This window comes from Phacochoerus africanus, chromosome 6 (genome assembly GCF_016906955.1).
Source record: "Phacochoerus africanus isolate WHEZ1 chromosome 6, ROS_Pafr_v1, whole genome shotgun sequence".
NCBI lineage: Eukaryota > Metazoa > Chordata > Mammalia > Artiodactyla > Suidae > Phacochoerus > Phacochoerus africanus.
The window spans coordinates 25,490,811-25,514,148 of record NC_062549.1 but is presented as its reverse complement, the minus strand read 5'-3'; the positions used below and the strand labels follow the sequence as shown (position 1 = coordinate 25,514,148).

General features: G+C 33.6%; 1 protein-coding gene across 2 annotated transcripts in view; it reads right to left on the bottom strand.

Annotated features, from left to right (window-relative positions):
- CSMD3 (CUB and Sushi multiple domains 3) overlaps nt 1-23,338 on the bottom strand; it is a 1,203,192-nt gene that overhangs the window by 290,905 nt on the left and 888,949 nt on the right. For both annotated transcript variants that reach the window (XM_047783389.1, XM_047783390.1), the window contains one exon: nt 3,552-3,743. In XM_047783389.1, the coding sequence (XP_047639345.1) occupies nt 3,552-3,743 (192 nt within the window). The remainder of the gene's footprint in view (nt 1-3,551; nt 3,744-23,338) is intronic.

Genomic DNA, 23,338 nt, shown 5'->3' with positions numbered 1-23,338 from the left:
TTTCTTATCAGTTTCAGAGGTCAAGCTTTCTGCAGCCTTAGCAATTTTTCATACATTTTTTTTTAGGTTATTTTCTTCCTCAGAAAAGCTCTAATGCATATCCTCTCCTCAAGCTATCTTTTTCAACCAAAAAATAATACACAGCACCATAATCTTACAAAAATTTCCCACAATATTCTCAATTTAAGTAAATTTAGTGTTCAGCATTTTCTAGAATTATGAGAATGGCTAAAGTCTTATCTACAAAAGGAATTTTATAACAGCCTATCTCAAAACTCTTGACTATTTTCCATTTTGGATTTTCATGTTTTCTATAATTTCGGTGTAATGCTGTTCAATATTTTAAATTTTTCTACAGAACAACATTTGACATAATATAGCCTTTCTGATAATTCCAATAAATAACGCCCATTCAATAGGTCTAAGAATCACAATAAAACAAGAAGTTACACAGTAAGTCTGTGGTATTCTGCCATTTCCTCTTTACATGATTCTCTTTATAAGAGATTTAGTCAAATTCTGACTAACTGGAATGTGGCATTATGATTTAATTGGCATTTTTTTTTTTAGGTTAACTGTGTAGTAAACACATGAAAACTTCATTGTTTCAGTCTCTTTTCCACTGAAAATATTTTTCTGTACATTTTCTTCTCTGCTTTTATGAGTGTAGTTACAGTAGTGTAAATTAATCAATGTTTGATGATTTAGAATATTGCAGTGATACATATAAAGTAACATAGGTATAAATGAAAATAATCAAATGTAAAGGAAATTATGGCTAAATAGGAATTGGCTAAAGGTATGCCCTTGTTTTGTGCCTTTTTTTTCTTGTTTTTATTTTCCCACTGTACAGCAAGGGGATCAAGTTATCTATCCTTACATGTACACATTACAATTACATTTTTTCCCCACCCTTTGTTCTGTTGCAACATGAGTATCTAGATATAGTTCTCAATGCTATTCAGCAGGATCTCCTTGTAAATCTATTCTAAGTTGTGTCTGATAAGCCCAAGCTCCCGATCCCTCCCACTCCCTCCCCCTCCCATCAGGCAGCCACAAGTCTTTTATCCAAGTCCATGATTTTCTTTTCTGTGGAGATGTTCATTTGGGCTGGATATTACATTCCAGTTATAAGTGATATCATATGGTATTTGTCTTTGTCTTTCTGGCTCATTTCACTCAGTATGAGATTCTCTAGTTCCATCCATGTTGGCAAATGGCATTATGTCGTTCTTTTTTATGGCTGAGAAGTATTCCATTGTGTATATATACCACTTCTTCCTAATCCAATCATCTGTTGATGGACATGTGGGTTGTTTCCATGTCCTGGCTATTGTGAATAGGGCTGCAATGAACATGCGGGTGCATGTGTCTCTTTGAAGTAGAGTTTTGTCCGGATATATACCCAAGAGTGGGATTGCAGGGTCATATGGAAGTTCTATGTATAGATTTCTAAGGTATCTCCAAACTGTTCTCCATAGTGGCTGTACCAGTTTACATTCCCACCAGCCGTGCAGGAGGGTTCCCTTTTCTCCACAGCCCCTCCAGCACTTGTTATTTGTGGACTTCTTAATGATGGCCATTCTGACTGGTGTGAGGTGGTATCTCATGGTAGTTTTGATTTGCATTTCTCTTGTAATCAACGATGTTGAGCATTTTTTCATGTGTTTGCTGGCCATCTGTATATCTTCCTTGGAGAAATGTCTATTCAGGTCTTTTGCTCATTTTTCCATTGATTGATTGGCTTTTTTGCTGTTGGGTTGTATAACTTGTTTATATATTCTAGAGATTAAGCCCTTGTCGGTTGCATCATTTGAAACTTGTGCCTTTTTTTTTAAATCCCTTTAATAAGTATTTTCCATATCATCTGCCCCATTTTCTACAGAAGTCTATAATTATCTGTCTTCTTTCTGGCTCATTTGAACTTTTAGATGTGTTCTATTTTTTGTATTAAGTGTTTTTTTTTTAACTCCAACATATAAAATATGAAGATTCAATATAAAAATTTAGGTTTGTTTGTTTGTTTGTTTAGCTTTAATTTCACTAGAAAGCAGGTTCACAGTAACAGGGAAATTTTCTGTCTTGTTTCACTACTAAATCCTCACTGCCAAGAGCAATGAATAGGACTTATTGAATGACTAATGAATTTGAGTTTGCAACTCTTACATAAGAAGCATAAAATTGGATAAATAAATCTGAATAATTGAGTGCTCTGGTTTGTTCACTTCTGACAGAAGTACTAAACACCCTCTTTTTATTATCATGTGAATCATTGTGAAATGATTATTGCAAATATATTAATGGGTTACATTATAAGTGAACAAAAATAAGGCTTTCTTTCCTAAATGTGCTAAATTTACAAGCTATAAGAACAAGATATATGGACTCTTTCCTTAAGTTGCTTACAGTATATTAAGGAAAAGAATATATAAGCATAATATTGAGAAGAAAGACTATACTTTGGTCAAAAATGTATTATATATTCAAGACAACATCAGTTTCAAAATACTTCGCTAAAGTTTTGAAACCAAACTAGTTTAATTTAAGAATCTTAATAATGAGATTTTTTTTAAAGATTATATAACAGGTTTTCTCACTATTTTTATTTCAAAGGTGGTATACCCCTCTAACTTTTTCTCAGACTCAGCAAAAAAATAATATGTATCTTAATTTTCTAGAGTCTAACTTAGAGATTCAAGAACAGACCATGGAGAGAAAAGGCAGACAGTTGGAAGTATGAACCAAGCAGTTGTAAATCTTTAACATCAGAATAAAAACATGTTCTTTTGGAATACATGGATTGAAGGGAAAGTCAAAGCTTTGGCACTCAAACTTAAGTTCTGATAAAATCTTCTTTCTTAGAAGGAATAACCATTATAGAAGCAAGATCAATATGGCTTTTTTTTCTTTTTTTTTTTTGGCCATGCTATGGCATGTGGAAGTTCCTGGGCCAGTTCTCAAATTCTGAGCCACAGCAGTGACAAGACCAGGGAATCCCCACATGACCCATTTTATGTATTTATTTTGCTGCACCCATGGCATATGGAAGTTCCCGGGCCAGGGATCAAATCTAAGTCACAGCTATGACCTACACAACGGCTACAGCAATGCCAGATTCTTAACTCACTCTAGTGGGCTGAGATAGAACCTGAGCTGTTACAGTGGGACCCTTAATCCACTGTGCAACTGTGTGAACCCCTGGATCACTTTAAATACAGATTCTGAATCCACTCTTTACCTTTTAAAAGCAGTAGATAACTATATTTATATAGCAGATAAGAGAACATTAAGATTTTTCAAGAACTTTGATTCCTAACATTATTTTTTAGAATACTAGAACTATTGAGAATCTAATGAAATTATAGACACTCTCCTCAAGGAAAAAATAATGATGATTTACAATTTTATGCATTTTTGGAGGTTCCTAGATCTATGAAATTTTAGACTTCCACACAGAACCTAATATAGAATACCTTTCTTAATAACATTGATACTAGTTTTTAACCATTGTTTCATATACGTTTAAAATTTTAATTATTATTAATTCATACCTATACAGACTGGTGGGCTGGGTTGCCAGAAGTATCGATTTTCTACCTGAATGCAGGTTATTCTTTCCTCTCCTTGAAGCTCATATCCTGGGTCACACTGAAAAACAACAGTGTCCCCAGGTTCTCTTCCATCCCCATTTCGAGTCCCATTCATGGGAATCCCTGGGTCACGGCATGCAGTGGCAACAGAACCTATGAAAAGGCAGAAATAAACCTTTAGTTTTGATGGTATCCAAAATCAATTTCAAAGTTCCCAACCTTATATCTTAGAAGCTTCCACATATGTATTTCAGAGAATTAACTTTAAAAATGCTTGAGACATAATTCCCTGTGCTACACAATATAAGCCTTTTTAAAAAAAATATATAGTATAAACTGTAAAAATACCGAATCACTATGCTGTACACTTGAAATTAATATAACATTGTAAGTCAACTATTTTCAATTTAAAAAATGTTTGGGCTAATTCTTAAATACCTGTACAATACTTTTTAGTTGTTTTTAAATAATTTATGTATTAACTTGCTTCAAGTAGGAACATCACGTTTTAATAGCTAAATAATAAATATACACAAAATCTGTTATTTTGATGCTCTATAAAAGAAACTGTAAAGAGGATGAAAAGGCAACTGAAGACTGGAAGAATATATTTGCATGGGAGATATTCCACAAAGGACATGTATGTAGAATATATAAAAAAAAAACCTTAAAACCCAACTGTAACAAAAAAAAAGACACAAAATGGACAAAAACATTTCAATGAAGAGGATAGCAGATGGCACATGGAAAGATGTTTAACATATTAGCCATTAAGGAAATGCAAATTAAAACTATGGTCAGTTTTACTACACACATATATCAACTAAATTAAGAAATGTAGTAACACCAAATGCTGGCAGGATTCTGAAAAAAACTGAATTACTCATACATTGATGCTAGAAATGTACAATTGTACAACCATGCTGGACATAAGATGACACTTTCTTGCAAAACTACACATGGGCTTACCATAACCCAGTAATTGCACTGTTGCACATTTATCCCAGAAAAATGACAATCTATGTTTACATAAAAACATGATCATGGATGTTCACAGGAGTTTTATTTCTAATAGCTAAAAACTAGAAACAAATCAATTATCTTTCAACAGGTGAACCACTAAACTAAATTCATACCAGGGAATATTACTCAGCAATAAAAAAAGTAATGAGGATGATACATAAGATAACTTGGATGGATCTGAAGGGACTTATGATGAATAAAAAAATACAACATCAAAATACTTTATACTGTATACCTTTATTTATATAACATTCTTGAACTGACAAAATTATGAAGTTGACAAATAGATTACCGGTTACCAAGAACTGTAGGGGAAAGGGATGGAAGGAGATGACAGACTATAAAACAGTAACAAGAGATCCTTGCGATGGAACTGTACTATAGTTTGACTGTGGTGTGGTGGTGGCAAAATCTACATAGAACTATATAAATAAAATAAATATACAGATGACCATAAGTAAAACTAATGAAATCCAAATAATTTTCATGAATTGTATTAATGTCAATTTTCTGGTTCTGATATTGTGCTAGAGTGATGCAAGACAGTGTCATTAGAGGAAACTGGTTAAAAGGTATATAGAATCTCTCTTTATCATTTCTTACATCTGTAAAAAAAAATTAACAAACTCATTAGAAAAGAGGACAGTAGTATAAGACCATAGGAAAGCAACTGTTCTTCTAAACAATAGAACTGTATAATAACTGTTCTTATACACAGTATATGACACATTTAATAATATTATAACTAAATACAATTCTTCAGGATAATGGAAAAAGACATTATTTTCAATTACCACAAAGTAGATTTGTCCTAAAGCATGTGAAAATTAAGTATCAAGACAAAGAATCTATTAAAATTTTCATTTAAGCTATTATTAAACTACATTCATAAACATAGGATTCAGCACTTGTACAAATTATTTTTAAATTGCATATTAAAGTAATGACACAAATTGCTATATTACAGACACATAACTGGTATTCACACATTCATTAACTTACTAACTTAATAATCCAGGCATTGTGCTAGGTGCTAGGAATACAAAGAAAAAATAGGCAGATAAAAAACTAAACAGACTTCAGATTTTTCAGATTTCAGACTTTAAGTTTAGTGTTCCACTTTTTCTAGAATTATGAGAATGGCTAAAGTCTTATCTACAAAAGGAATTTTATAACAGCCTATCTCAAAACTCTTGACTATTTTCTATTTTGGATTTTCATGTTTTCTATAATTTCGGTGTAATGCTGTTCAATATTTTAAATTTTTCTACAGAACAACATTTGACATAATATAGCCTTTCTGATAATTCCAATAAATAACGCCCATTCAATAGGTCTAAGAATCACAATAAAACAAGAAGTTACACAGTAAGTCTGTGGTATTCTGCCATTTCCTCTTTACATGATTCTCTTTATAAGAGATTTAGTCAAATTCTGACTAACTGGAATGTGGCATTATGATTTAATTGGCATTTTTTTTTTTAGGTTAACTGTGTAGTAAACACATGAAAACTTCATTGTTTCAGTCTCTTTTCCACTGAAAATATTTTTCTGTACATTTTCTTCTCTGCTTTTATGAGTATAGTTACAGTAAATGTAATTAATTGATGTTTGATGATTTAGAATATTGCAGTGGCACATAGGTATAAGCGCAAATAAGTGTAAAGAAAAATATGGCTAAATCTGAACTGGCTCAAGGCCTGCCCTGGTTTTGTGCCTTTTTTTTTTTAAATCCATTTAATAAGTATTTTCCATATCATCTGCCCCATTTTCTACAGAAGTCTAGAATTATCTGTGTACCTTCTGGCTCATTTGAAACTTTATATGTTTTTGTTTTTTGTATTTTTTTTAATTCCAATATATAAAATATGAAGATTCAATATAAAAATTTAGTGTTTTGGAGTTCCTGTGTGGTTCAGTGGTTAACAAATCCGACTAGGAACCATGAGGTTGCAGGTTCGATCCCTGGCCTTGCTCAGTGGGTTAAGGATCCAGCATTGCCATGAGCTATGGTGTAGGTCACAGATGCCTCTCATATCTTGTGTTGCTGTGGCTCTGGCATAGGCCGGCCGACGACTGCTCTGATTAGACCACTAGCCTGGGAACTTCCATATGCCGAGGGAGCAGTCCTAGAAAAGGCAAAAAGAGAAAAAAAAAACTTTTTTTTGTTTTAATTTCACTAGGCAAAATATACTTAAAGTGTTGAAAGAGGGAAAACAAAAACAAAAAAACAAAAAATAATAAAACTAAGCATAATTTACCCAGCAAAACTCTCATTCACATTTGAAGGAGAACTCAAAAGCTTTACAGATAAGCAAAAGCTAAGAGAATTCAGCACCATCAAACCAGCTTTACAACAAATACTAAAGGAACTTCTCTAGGTGGAAGAAACAAAAACAAAAACAAAAACAAAACCTAATCTTAAGCATAAAACGTCTAGGGAAGGAAGAACAGAAAAAGCCCAGAATTAGTAGAAGGAAAGAAATCATAAAGAATAAATCAGAAATGCATTAAATAGAAACAAAGAAAACAATAGAAAAGATCAATTAAAAAAGCTAATTCTTTGAAATGATCAACAAAATTGATAAGCCCTTAGACTCATCAAGAAAAAAAGGGAGAGGGCTAAAATTAATAGAATTAGAAATGAAAAAGAAGTTAACAATGGACATCACAGAAATATAAAGTATCATAAGAGACTACTACAAGCAAGCATATGCCAAAAAAAAAATAGTCACTATAGAAGAAATGGAAAAATTCTTATTAAAGTACAATCTTTCAAAACTGAACCAGGAAGAAATAGAAAAGATGAACAGACCAAGCACAGGTACTGAAATTGAAACTATGATTAAAAAACATCCAACAAACAAAGTCTAGGACCAGATGGCTTCACGGCTGAATTCTAGCCAACATATAGAAAAGAATTAACACCTATATGAAAAGATCAATGAAACCAAAAGCTGGTTCTTTGAAAAGATCAACAAAGTTGATAAACCCTTAGCCAGACTTATCAATAAAAAAAATCAATAAAATTAGAAATGAAAAAGGAGAAGTAACAATGGACATCACAGAAATACAAAGGATCATAAGACACTACTATATGCAACTATAAGCCAATAAAATGGAAAACCTAGGAGAAAGGGACAAATTCTCAGAAAAGTACAATCTTCCAAGACTAAACCAAGATGAAATAGAAAAGATGAATGGACCAATCACAACTACGAACAAAATTCCAGGGCCAGATGGCTTCACACATGAATTCTATCAAACATTGAGAGAAGAGCTAACACCTATCCTTCTGCAACTATTCCAAAAAATCGCAGAGAAAGGGACACTTATCACCCTGATACCAAAATCAGAAAAAGATACCACAAAAAAAGATATATCAGACCAATATCACCGATGACCACAATGCAAAAATCCTCAACGACTAAATCCAATAATACATTAAAAGGATCATATACCATGATCAAGTGGAGATTATCCCAAGTATTCTAGAATTTTTCAGTGTCTACAAATGAATCAATGTGATACACCACATTAACAAATTGAAGAAGAAAACCATATGATCATTTTATATATGCAGAAAAAGCTTTTGACAAAATCCAACAGTCATTTCTGATAAAAACCCTGCAGAAAGTAGGCATAGAGAGAACCTACTTCAACATAATAAAGGTCATATATAACAAACCCACAGCTAACCTCATTCTTTACAGTGAAAATCTGAAAGAATTCTCACTAAGATCGGGAAATAGACAAGGAGATCTCTCTCCACTTTTATTCAACATAGTTTTGGAAGATTTACCCATGGAAATCAGAGATAGGAAAGAAATAAAAATAATCCAAATTGGAAAGGAAGAAGTAAAACTATCACTGCAGATTACATGATACTATACATAGAAAATCCTAAAGATGCTACCAGAAAACTGTTAAGAGTTCATTAATGAATTTGGTAAACTTGCAGGATACAAAATTAATACAAAGAAATTGATTGCATTTCTATATACTAACAAGGAAAGATAAGAAAGAGAAATTAAGGAAACAATTCCATTTATCATCACTAGGAAGAATAAAATACCTAGGAATAAACCTACCTAAAAAGACAAAATACCTGTATTCTGAAAACTATAAGATGCTGATGAAAGAAATCAAAGATGACACAAATAGATGGAAAGATACATACACCATGATCTTGGATTGGAAGAATTAATAGTGTCAAAATGACTATACTACCCAAGGCAATCTACTGATTCAACACAATCCCTATCAAATTACCAATGGTATTTTTCACAGAACTAGAACAAAACATGTTAAAATTTGTTTGGAAACACAAAAGACCCTGAATAGCCAAAGCAATCCTGTGGGGGAAAAAAATGGAGCTGAAAGAATCAGGCTACCTGACTTCAAACTATACTACATAGCTTTAGCCATCAAAACAGTATGGTACTGGCACAAAAAGAGAAATATAGATCAAGGGAACAAAATAGAAAGCCCAGAAATAAATCCAAACACTTATGGTTAACTAATTATGAAAAAGGAGACAAGGATAAACAATGGAGAAAAGAAAGTCTCTTCAATAAATTGTGCTGGGAAAACTGGAAAGTTACATGTAAAACAATGAAATTAGAGGAGTTCCCATCATGGTTCAGTAGAAACAAATCTGACCAGGAACCCATTATGTTGCAGGTTCAATCCCTGGCCTTTCTCAGTTGGTTAAGGATCCGGCATTTCTGTGAGCTTTGGTGTAGGTCACAGACACGGCTCAGATCCGGCATTGCTGGGCCTGTGGCGTAGGTCAGCAGCTGTAGCTCTGATTAGACCCCTAGCCCATAAACCTTCAAATGCCGCAGGTGTGGCCCTAAAAAGAAAAAAAAAAAAAGAATGAAATTAGAACACTAACACCATACACAAAAATAAACTAAAACAGATTAAAGAAAGACCTAAATATGACCCAATACTATAAAACTCTTAGAGGAAAATATAGGCAGAATATTCTCTGACATAAACCATAGCAATATCTTCTCAGATCCACTTCCTAGGGTAATGAAAAGAAAACCAAAAATAAACAAATGAGACTTCATTAAACTTAAAAGATTTTGCACAGCAAAGGAAACCATAAACAAAAAAAAAAAGACAACCCACAGAATGGGAGAAGACATTTTTCAAATGAAGCAATTGACCAGGGATTACACTCCAAAATAAATACATCCTGTAGCTCAATATTAAGAAAGACAGATGGCCAAAAAACACATGAAAAGATACTCAACATCACTAATTATTAGAGAAATGCAACTCAAAACTACTATCAGTTATACGTCAGCCAGTATTGCCATAATCAAAAAGTCCACAAACTTTTGCTAGAGAGGGTACAGTGAAAAGGGAATCCTTTTATACTGTTGTGGGAATATAAATTGGTCCAACCACTATGGAAAACAGTATGGAGGTTCCAAAAAAAATTTTAAAACAGAACTACCATATGATCCAGCAATCCCACTTCCAGGAATCTATCCAGAGAAAATCATAATTCAAAAAGATACATGCACCCCAATGTTCATTGCAGCAATTATTTACAACAGCCAAGACATGGAAGCAACCTAAATGCCCACTGACATGGGCATTTAGCAACCTAAATGCCCTAAATGACACTGAACCACATGGGAAGTCCTCCACTGACACAAGAATAGATAAAGAGGATGTGTATGATCTCTTCCAAGAATTTGATGGCATCTTGTCTTATATTTAAGTCTTTAAGCAATTTTGAGTTTATTTTTGTGTATGGTGTGAGGGTATGCTCTAGCTTCATTGATTTCCATGAAGCTGTTCAGGTTTCCCAGCAATGCTTGCTAAAAAGACTGTCTTTTTCCCATTGTATGTTCTTGCCTCCTTTGCCAAAGATTAACTGACCATAGGTATCTGGGTTTTATTTCTGGGTTCTCTATTCTGTTCCACTGGTCTATATGTCTGAAAACTCCTGGAAGAGAACATAGGCAAAACATTCTCTGACATCAACCTTACAAATGTTTTCTCAGGTCAATCTCCCAAAGTAACAGAAATAAAAGCAAGAATAAACCAATGGGACCTAATCAAACTGACCAGGTTTTGCACAGCAAAGGAAACCAAAAAGAAAACAAAAAGACAACTTTCAGAATGGGAGAAAATATTTTCAAATGATGCAACTGACAGGGGCTTAATCTTTAAAATATACAAACAACTTCTACAACTCAACAGCAAAAAAGCCAACAACCCAATGGAAAAATGGGCAAAAGACCTGAATAGACATTTCTCCAAGGAAGATGTACAGATGGCCAACAAGCACATGAAAAAATGCTCAACATCATTGATTACAAGAGAAATGCAAATCAAAACTACCACGAGATACCACCTCACACCAGTCAGAATGGCCATCATTAAGAAGTCCACCCAAGAATAAATGCTGGAGGGGCTGTGGAGAAAAGGGAACCCTCCTGCACTGTTGGTAGGAATGTAAGCTGGTACAACCACTATGGAGATCAGTATGGAGATACCTTAGAAATCTATACAAAGAAGTACCATATAACCCAGCAATCCCACTCTTGGGTATATAGCCAGACAAAACTCTCCTTAAAAAAGACACGTGCACCTGCATGTTCACTGAAGCTCTATTCACAATAGCCAAGACATGGAAACAACCCAAATGTCCATTGACAAGTGATTGGATTAGGAAGAAGTGGTATAATACACAATGGAATACTACTCAGCCATAAAAAAGAACAAAATCATGCCATTTGCAGCAACATGGATGGAACTAGAGTCTCTCATCCTGAGTGAAGTAAGTCAGAAAGAGAAAGACAAATACTATATGACATCACTTATATTTGGAATCTAATATAAGCCACAACTGAATCTTTCCACAGAAAAGAAAATCACAGACTTGGAGAATAGACTTGTGGTTGCCAAGGGGGGTGGGGGAGGGAATGGGAGAGACTAGGAGCTTGGAGTAAATAAATGCAGAATGTTGCCTTTGGGATGGATTAGCTATGAGATCTTGCTATGTAGCACTGGGAACTATGTCTAGTCACTTATGATGGAACATAATAATGTGAGAAAATAGAATGTGTACATGTATGTGTAATAAAAATTGTATTGGGTACATCTATTAAAAAATAATAATAAAGAACACACACACACAAAGAGGATGTGATGCATACATACAATGGAATATTACTCAGCCATAAAAACACATGAAATAATGCCATTTGCATCAATATGGATGGACCTAGTTATTATCATAGTATATGAAGTTAGTCAGTGAAAGACAGACATCCTATCAAACCCTTAAATGTTACACTAGACCTTCTACCTGTTAACTCTTAGAGATACAATTCCTTTCTCAGTTAAATATAATAAAACCCATAAAATATGAAAAATAGAGATTATATCCATAAATAGAAAAACCACAGTGCTCATAAATTTGAATCCACCTTAAAAATATTCAATCGTGGAGTTCCCGTCGTGGCGCAGTGGTTAACGAATCCGACTAGGAACCATGAGGTTGCGGGTTCGATCCCTGCACTTGCTCAGTGGGTTGACGATCCGGCGTTGCCGTGAGCTGTGGTGTAGGTTGCAGACGCGGCTCGGATCCCACGTTGCTGTGGTTCTGGTGTAGGCCCGTGGCTACAGCTCCGATTTGACCCCTGGCCTGGGAATCTCCATATGCCGCGGGAGCGGCCCAAGAAATAGCAAAAAAGACAAAAAAAAGAAAAAAAAATTCAATAGTGTTTATTTTGAGTTATTTTTGACAAAGTTGTTTTCAGCCATTTACAAAACAACAATCAAACTTATATTGGAGATACTGAGGGAAGCGGGGTAGGGACAGGGTTACAATTACCAAGTGGATTTGTTCTGTAATACCCATTAGTGTTTCTTACAGAACATCCATCAGGCATCACAGGCCTAGCAATTACAGTCTTCCAATATCAAAGATATTTTATTATAAACACTTTTGTGATAAAATCAGTCATTAAGCTTTTCTTGAATTGCTCTGGGATGGGTTCCACAAAGTGATCTATGATTGGTTTTATAATATATAAGTGGAGTGGGATGTTGTACATACAAGATTTACACTTAGAATATTTTTATTGGAAATAAGTGATATAAATGGAAAATGTGCTACAACTTTCAAACTGAAAAGTAGAATGATATAAAAGATCATGAAACAATTTCTTTTGTTGTTATTGTTTTTATCCTTGTTGAGGCTTCCTATTGTGCTAGACTCTGTCTGCAAAAAGCTTGAAGCTTACTATAAACATTCTCAAAAGGAAAAACAAACATATAACAATGTTATGAAAACACTGACATGAAAGCAGTCAGTATAATGGTGCCTTAGCAGGGTTCGAAGGAAAAAAGGTGTTTTTTGCACTACTGCCACAGCTAATGTGCTTTAAGATTTAAAATGAAACCAAATAGCTAAAATATGAAGGCTAAAACTTGACAGCTAATATATAATACATGAAAATATTCATTTGCCTTTGAGTCTGGTTGAGTTGAAGGAAGAGAGGTGGTAAAACTGTTCTCTACCTTTTTCTCTCAAGTAGTAAATAAATTAGGACTAGGATTTCAAGGTAAAATATAGAATGATGGGATTTAGTAAAAGACCAAATAATTTTTTTTTCTTGGAATTACCTGAGTTCTAAAAGTAATCAGTTAAATACACATGAAAACAAATATTTGCTGTGAATGCTATTGTCTACTTTTTCTACTTACTCAAAAGTTTAAATTTTATATTGGTTATACAATGTGTGTAGGAAAAATTCTAATAATTTTGGCATCAATAATTCTTGTTTTCTGAAAAACAAACAAACAAAAAAAACCTGGCTAACATCCATGAGGACGGGGGTTCGATCCCTGGCCTTGTTCTTTGGGTTAAGGATCCAGTGCTGCTGTGAGTTCTGGTATAGGTAGCAGACGTGGCTCGGATCCCACGTTGCTGTGGCTGTGGTGTAGGCCAGCAGCTACAGCTCGGATTGGATCCCTAGCCTGGGAAGTTCCATATGCTGCGGGTGTGGCCCTAAAAAGACAAAAAAAAAAATCTTGTTTTCTGTATTAAATAGACACTATAACCATTTAAGAAAATAAATAACCATTTTAAAAACCATGCTATAGCTCCTTAGATATTAGTACTGAAATAATCTCACCTAATTAGTGCAATTTAAAAACAATTAGATAATGCTAGAAGTTAAGTATTAGTCTCATATGTAAACATAGATTAAGAAATTTTACTTTATTATTTCCATGCAACATATAATTCTTAAAATATATAATTCTTATTTGTTTTTTATTTTTGTTGTTATATATATTTTAAGTAGACCTCTATGACTCTCTATTCTCTTCCATTCTGGAATAATATACAAGATGTATTTATAAAATGAGGAGTTTTTTCCAATTAAGTATTTTATCAACTATTTTAAAGATATATAAACTAAAAAAGTATATATTAAAAAATAATATCCTTGCCACAGTGTAATGGTAATAGTCACAGGGAAAAGGTATATAAATAGAAAAGTATGTGAATAGACAATATTGTCAACATGTAAGATCACATACTATTTTTTAAACACTTGCGCTATAAGCTATATCTCATTTAATTCACAAGAAATCTGGGTTACTATTATTATCCCTAATTTTCCAATGAGAAAATTTAGGCCTAAAAAAGACGAGAAACCCACCAACATCACATAGTTACTCAAGGTGACTGTAGTGTCCTATGCAGACCTGATACCATAACCGAGGAACTTTTCTTAAGTAAAAGTAAGAGAGTCTTCATAATAAAAAGCGTTAAAAATGTGAACTATAGCATAAAGCTCAAGTGATATAATGACATCAGTTAAAATTTTTAAAATGTTATTAATCTTTAAATGTCATTTTAATATCAGAAGAGCAACTGTCTACCTGACTATTTTTCTGATTGAAATAGTCCAAAAAACTTACATAAGTTAGCTTTAAGTATACTAATTTCTTACTTATAAGTTGCATTGATAGTCACCTGATTCCATGGTATCATATTGTGTCAAACTGAATAAAGTCTGTGTATCTAAGAAAGAGATGTTGTTGTTCAACATGAAGGTCAATTAATTTAGAATAAATACCAAATAAATAATGATAATGATTAGTATTGTCTCTATTGAAAGCATTTAGTATTCAAAATACTTGACTAGAAGTTAAGTCTATTCTTTTAGGCTAAAACACAAATCCTTATTATTAATAAATCCTTATTTAAAGTATTATCCTTATTTTAAATGGATAAAATAATTCTCCATGATGTTAATTGCTTGCTCTTAGCAGAGCTGGATTTTGAACTCAAGAAGCAGCAGGGCTGTTAACCATTACAGTATGTTGTCTCAGCACAAACCAATTCCATTACCAGATAAAACAATAAAAGGTCATTTCCTATTAATGGAGCTCTGACAGTTGTTTATTAATAAAAGAATAAGGCAAAAAAGTTTGACACGGAAAGGCAAGAGCAGTTTGTAACACTTCACTACACACAAAACAATTCTTGCTCCTGATAGTTCATCATAAGGGACAGCAAATAAAAAAGACTCAAGATTATTTTTATAAGTATTATTAGAAGTAAGAAAAATAAAATTTAAACTGTCCTATACCAATTTTAACCATATATGTGTCAAATGATATTCTTTAAGTAATTAACAGTAACAAGAACATTTCCCTCTCCAACTGTTGTTTTCATCCTTTCTTTTTCCTGTCCTCTCTTTTTTCTGATTTCTCTGTCCTTATAGTTCATGAAGAGAGTGGAAGCAATAAGATAGGTGCACCTTCGCCAAATCTCACAGTCCACCAGTGTCCACACCTTTTTTCTCTGCTCCATCTTCTGTTGCAACGGAAAGGGTTTCCTTGCTCTCTGAATACTAATCCTAGTTATTGTGCTGATGGTATTAAACCTTCTTTACTTAGCAAGGACTTCATTCCTAAACATTTTTCATCTCTTCTCAATCACCAGTTTTTCCTTCTGTATAGTATACAAATGTGGCTTATAACTTCCATCTTAAATAAACAAAACCCTAATTACATTTGCATTCCCTTCCAATTATTTTTCTCATTTCCTTCCTTTCTTTAGTAGGAAAACTATTACGCATCTGTCCTAAGGGAGATACCTATACAAATGTCTCCACTTTCATCAGCCATGACATTAGACATATTTACTAAACTGTTCTTGTTAAAGCTAGGTTGCCAGATCCAATGGTAACTTTGTGCCTTCTTTTTTTATGATTTTTATTTTTTTCCATTACAGTTAATTTATAGTGTTCTGTCAATTTCTATTGTACAGCAAAGTGACCCAGTCATATATATATATATATATATTTTTTCCTCACATAATCCTCCATCATGTTCCATCACAAGTGACTGGATATAATTCCCTGTGCTATAAAGCAGGATCTCATTACTTACCCATTTCAAAGGCAATAGCTTACATCTATTAACTCTAGACTCCCAGTCTATCCCACTCCCTCCCCTCCCCCTTAGCAACCACAAATCTGTTGTCCAAGTCCATGAGTTCTTTTCTGTGGAAAGGTTCATTTGTGCCATAAATTAGATTCCAGATATAAAAGACAAATACCATATGAGCAAATGAACCTTTCCACAGAAAAACTCATGGACTTGTGCCTTCTCTTCTCAGAACCATCTCAGCAACACTCGTTCCAGAACTTTTTTCTTGGCTTCTCATCATTAGGTTGCTAGTTCTCTTTCTAGCTTGTTTGCTGCTCCTTTTGCTACATTTTGCCATCTCTATCTCATTAACCCAATGACTGAGAACTGTGGCACCTCAGGGATTAGTCCTTACGGTTCTGCTCCCATGTTTCTATAATTTCTCCTTGGATAACTTCATCTGATCCCATGGTCTTAAATCCTGTTTTTAGTTTAAGGCTTCTCTAATTTATATATAGTCTTAATGTTTCTCCTGAGCTTCAGACCATTCCATTCAACTGCCAATTTCCTTGCATATCTAATAGGTTCTCAATTTACCATATTGAAAGCACTTGTGAAATTATAAAATCCTTTAAGTTTCAGTTTTTGAAAGAAAAATGTAAAAAAGTACTAAATTTCACCTATGTATAAATTTTCTTATGCTATTGATACCAGTAATATCAAATAAGTAAATATTATTCCATTTAAAGTAAAAATTTCTTATCACAAATCTGTTTCCAATTTAATATGATACCTAGATACAGATGATTTTGTTGGAAATAAATTCACCATAGAATGTAAAATTACTAACATAAGAAATAAAATGAACATTAGCAAAACTATAAAATCTTATACTTTTTACTTTATTATTTAATGCAAGTGATTTTACCTTGTATGATAGCATTTTTTAACAAAATAAAATTTTGTAGCTTGTCATAAGAAGTTAGAAAATTTATAATAATAATTTTTTGCTTTAAAATGGAACTTTTTTATTCCACCAAAAAAACATATCCACAACAATTTTTTCTTAATAATTCTCATGACTGAAAATGTGAAAAAAGATACATAAAATAGATATTTTTACTATCTATTTTACTGTAGATAGTAAAAATAACTTTTCAAAATATGTTTATTCTTATGATTATTATATATAAGTGCCTGTCTTTTCATGTAATTAAAAAGAGAATTTATGCTCAAGTTGAGAAAGTTTACATTAGTATTACATAGAAATTCCTTTCAATCTTCACCAACAGTCTAAATCCACTGAAAAATTTAAATACATTTATTGTTAAGTAACATAGGACCTTATCAAATCAAGTTTTGCTGTACCCTAGAAATAAATTTTCCTTATACATAACAAATTAAAGAGAATCTTTCATAATAGTTAAAAATAGTTTTAAGGAAATAAATGAGTGAATGAATGAACAAAACTGCAATTAGTCATTTCAGTGTACCCAAGGTTTATTTATAATTGTGTATTTGTTTGACACTGGGAAACTTTTATTCCAAGTCTGCAATACAACATTTATATCACATTTTAATTTGCTTTAATTCTGGATAATCTGGGGTTGTTTTCATAACATACATATTGCACTAAATACCACAGAAAATGACTAAATACTACAGAAACTGAGTTTTCATCAGTTTTATAACTTATCAGTACTGTAAATATACTTCTGACTTCTACATTTGTTTTCATCTAATTGAGAGTGTAATTTAATTGGAAATGTGCACTTCACCTAATACAGGTTTCACAGTCCTGACTAGTACAGTATAGGTTTCAACTATAATATGGATTATAATCCAGAGATAATATCTGAATTCTCCATGACCTTGGACAAATTAACATTCCAGTTTTCCTCTGGCATTGCTTCATATAAAAAAGAATAAATACCCTTAAACCAAGCATAAGATCTTGTTGTCCTTTTTGTTCACAAAGTTGACTCTTGGAGTTCCCGTCATGACTTAGCAGTTAACGAATCCTAATAGTATCCATGAAGACGCAAGTTCGATCCCTGGCCTCGCTCATTGGGTTAAGGATCCAACACTGCTGTGAGCTGTGGTGTAGGTCACAGATTCGGCTTGGAACTGGCATTGCTGTGACTGTGGTGTAGGCCAGTGGCTATAGCTCTGATTGGACCCCTAGCCTGGGAACCTCCATATGCCACTAGTGTGGCTCTAAAAAGACCCCCCCCCCCAAAAAAAGTTGACTCTTTGGTTAAAAACTCTTTTATTTCAAGACCTTTCAAAAAAGGAAAACCTTATATTTTATACAATGGATAATCAATACTATAAAAAGCAGGAGACTTGTAGTATAGTCTACACTGTAGTAAGAAAGGAACACTGATCAGATTGCATTAGTTCCCTGAATTTTAGCTGCCTCATCAGTGAAACTGACATAGTAATATTTTACCTGTCTGATTTAGTATTAGAAAAATCTTAAAGTTTTATTCTAACACAATTATATTATATAATTCAATGAAAATATTAACTTTGAGATAACTTTTAAAGACCAGTAGATCTTACTACTCACAGTGTAGTTTGTCTAAGAGCAGTTATATATTTTTTTGCAATATGTCAGGAGACTTCAACAAGGTCATAGTCCACATTTGGTATTCACAAAGCCTTACAATCTTCTCTTCCAGCTTTATTGCCTCATATTTTTGTATTGACTAAGAAATGACACTATATTCTCCACTTCACTATCGATAAGGAAATCAAGCTGGGTAATAGGAATATTTAACCTGGAAGGGAAGCCCATTCAGAATCAAATCAATCAGAAAATATTTGAAATGCAGATGGTAACCTAGAGGTGGATTTCACCCTGGAGAATTTTGCCCTTGATTGAGTCCTTGCTTTGTACAAGATCCATCAATTTTATAAAGAATGTTCAACATCATTACTAGGCCTACACTCTGCCAGCTCCTCAGTAATGTGGCTATCTTTAGAATTTCATTATGTTTCTAAGGATATATCTAATGATATGGTGAGTCAGGTTAAAGTAGATGGCAGTATGACAAAGAAATTCCTATCAGCTCTGGAGGGAAACAAGGCTGCTTAATGTATGGGATACAAAAGAAATCTTAAAGCTACTCGTGTAATATACCTCCAAGTACTTTATATAAAAATACTTTTTTTTTCTCTCTTTTTAGGGCATATGGAGGTTCCCAGGCTAGGGGTCCAACTGGAGTTGCAGCCGCTGACCTATACCACAGCCAGAGCAATACAAGATTCAAGCCGCATCTTCGACCTACACCACAGCTCACAGCAACGCCGGATCCTTAACCCACTGAGTGAGGCCAGGGATCAAACCCAAATCCTCATGGATGCTAGTCGGGTTGTTAACCGATGAGCCATGATGGGAACTCCTCTATAAAAATACATTTAAAAATACATTTTTACTCATTTATTTTACCAGATGATTGTGTATCCATCATGAGCTAAGTATGCTCGATATTGGAGATGCATTTTAATAAGAGACACAACACCTCCATACCTTCAGTGATTCCTGTGTTCCAATATGTGGACACAAGTGGGAATAAGATCACTGACCTATGTATTTTTTTATAATCAAAAGGCATGTTAAGTGGAAGAGGTTAATGTTACCTATACAGAAAACTGACTTAATATCCAAAGATTATAAAAGATTATATAAAAGTCTAGTTTGAAATAGAATTCTAAGACTTGGGAATCACCAAAATTAAGGAGAAAAAGAAAGAAAAAACATATAAATATTGTTTTATGTTATTTATGACTAAAATAAAAGTAAACGTATTATTTTACATTATAACTAAAAGCCAATGTAGTTTTAATTTTTTATTTTTTATTTATTTATTTATTTATTTTTTTGCTTTTTAAGACCGCATCTTCAGCTCATGGAAGTTCCCAGCTAGGGGTCCAATAAGAGCTGCAGCCGTTGGCCTACAGCCACAGCAACATGGCATCCGGGCCACATCAGTGACCTGCACCACAGCTCATGGCAACACTAGATCCTTAACCCACTGAGTGAGGCCTGAGATCGAACCTGCATCCTCCGGATACTAGTCAGATTTGTTTCCACTGCATCATGACATGAACTCCAAAAGTGTTTTCAATACACTCTAGATTGTTGGCATGTTGACAGATATCTACACAGGCCATATTATTTTTAACTGGGAAAAGTTTTTCTTTATAAGCATTGATGTATTGGGTAAGCTTAGGGTAATTCTTTAAGATAGAGAAAATTTTCAATTTCTTTTTATAATACCATGTGTAAATTTTTCATCTCAAGTATTTTCTTTTTGTTTTCTTTTTTCTTTTCTTTTTGCTTTTTAGGGCCACAGCTGCAGGCTATGGAGGTTCCCAGGGCAGGGGCTGAATGGGAGCTACAGCTGCCAGCCTATGCCACAATGTTGGATCCAAGCCGCATCTGCAACCTACATCATAGCTCATGGCAAAGCCAGATTCCCCATCCACTGAGCAAAGTCAGGGATAAAACATGCATCCTCATGGATACCAGTAGGATTTGTTTCTGCTGAGTTACGATGGGAACTCCCTCAAGTATTTTCAAAGATAGTGAATTTTTGCTTCTTTTCAGATACCATTCCTTGACAAAAATATTGACAAGATAAAACTTACAAAATTGTCTTAAACATTTTTGTAATAGCTCACTTATGAGCTGTATGTATAATTGTATGTTTTCTCAATTTTCTTCCATTATAGTATAAAATATTAGTTTAATTTAATCATAAATAAGAACTGAATATTTTTATTAAAATTTCAAGTGAGGAGTTCCTAATGTGGTGCAGCAGGTTAAGAATCTGACTGCAGGAGCTGGGGTCACTGTGGAGGTGCAGGTTTGGTTCCTGGCCCTGTGCAGTAGGTTAAAGGATCTGACATTGCCATAGCTGTGACTCAAGCCATAGCTGTAGCTCAGATTTAATCCCTGGAGAGGGAACTTCCACATGCTTCAGGCATGGCCATAAAAAGAAAAGGAAAAAAAAATCTGCCCTATTTGGAGTTCCCATTGTGGCTTAGCAAGTTAAGAACCTGACATGGTGTCTGTGAAGATATGGGTTCGATCCCTGGCTCACTCAGTATTGCCACAAGCTGCATGGCTTCACTCACTGTTGCCACAAGTTGCATAGCCTCAGTCACTGTTGCCCACAAGCTGCAGTGTAGGTTGCAGATGTGACTCAAATTTGGTGTTGCTGTGCTGTAGTGTAGGACTGCAGCTGCAGCTCTGATTTTGACCCCTAGCCAAGGAACTTGCTGGGGAACTTCCATATGCTGCAGGTGCGGCCATAAAAAGAAAAAAAAAAAAAAAGATTTTCATATGGAATTTTGATGAAAGGTAACATGATTTAAAGATTTTATTTTCAAAAATTTCAGCACCATAGTAGGGTATTTTGGTTGCTTATCAAAGAGTGCTTTTGAGATGCAAACTTTTCTAAGTCTGAATGATAATGAACAGCAAAAATAGAAACTGGAGCTGACATACTAAAGTTTATTTATTTCTTTTTTGAATCAGCATTACTTTGTCATATAAAAAAGGGAATTCAGATATTTCATGGTATATAAAAATACTTGTACATTTTAATGACAGTTTTGTTGTAATGAATAGAATTTGCATGGTTGCAGTTATGAATTACACTTTCATTACAATCACTTCTAAGTACATTCCTCTTTCTTAATTGTATAAGATCTTCATTTTTATCATGAAGTTTGTGTCACCAAAATTTATATTTCCATTATTACAAAACAAATAGCCTTATCTTTAATACTGTAATTTTAATATGTGATCTCGGTCTCATTTTAAATAGATTTAAAAGATAATCGTTTGCTTAAAAGTTTTCTTTTTCATTATTTATTTAGTCATTTTTTGTTTTTTTAGGGCTGCACCCACCGAATATGGAGGTTCCCGGGCTAGGGGTCGGTAGAGTCGGAACTACAGCTGCAGGCCTATGCCACAGCCACAACAACACCAGATCAGAGCTATGTCTGCCACCTACACCACAGGTCACAGCAACGCCGGATCCCTAACCCACTGAGCGAGGCCAGGGATCACCAGGATTAACTCATGGATCCTAGCCAGGTTCTTTAACTGCTGAGCCATGAAGGGAACTCATTTTTTGCTTAAAGTTTAAAATATATATTGTGGTTTAACAGAAACAGAAGTGTAAACAATAGCAAACAATAGTCCCCCCAAAGAAGGGGGAAATGGAAATATACTAATGTAAGGTTTTTACCTTATATGTGAGGTTGTGAAATAGAACCTGATGGAAGGTTTTGATGAAGGATGCAGTCTATTAATATTAGAGGAAGTACCCCCAACCCTAAAAATGTATAGCTAATAAGTTAACAGAGGAGAAAAAATGATGGTGGAAATGCATAGATGGGACCAATAAAAAATAAATGGCAATATGGTAGACAAACTCAACCATATGAACAATTACATGAAGTACAAATAATGTAATGATTTAAAAACCACAATTAAAAGGCAGAGATTTTCAGACTGAATAAACAAAAAAGACTCAATCACATACTATCTCAACGGTCTGCTATTTAAAATAGAATCCCACTTTAAATATAAAGATACTAACACATTAAAAGGATGTTACATGGAATACCAGGCAGACATTAATTATAATATATTCATATTAGACAATGCAAACTTCAAGATAAGGAATATTACCAGATAAAAAGAAAGCTATTTTATAGTAATGAAATAGTCAACTCATTAAGAACGGATAGCATCTCAAACGTACACACCTACTAACATTTTCATAATACGCAAATATGACAGGACATGGTAAGATAGAAAGAATAAGTAGACAAATTCACAACTGCAGTTGGCATTTCAATGTTACTCTTTCATTACTGGGTTTAAAAAAAAAGGAGACAAAAAAATCAGTAATAATATAGGATGCTTCAAACACAATCCTATCAACCAACTCTATGTAATTGGTATTTAATTTCCAATAATGGCAAGAGTACATTCTTTTTGAATAAACATGGTTCTTTTAGAAAAACATATGCTGGGCCTATTATAACTAAATTTATAAGAGGAGATGTTTATCTTTGACATGATTAGTTTTCAAAGACTATACTCTGCTTCATAAAATGGAGGTTAAGTACAGTAGAAAATTGACAGAACACTGTAAACCATCTATGATGGAAAAAATAAAAATCATTATTAAAAATAAATAGATAAATAAATAAAATAAAAAATGTAGGTTAAAAGTAAAACTTATGATAGAATTAAAATATTTGAGGTTATTGATAAT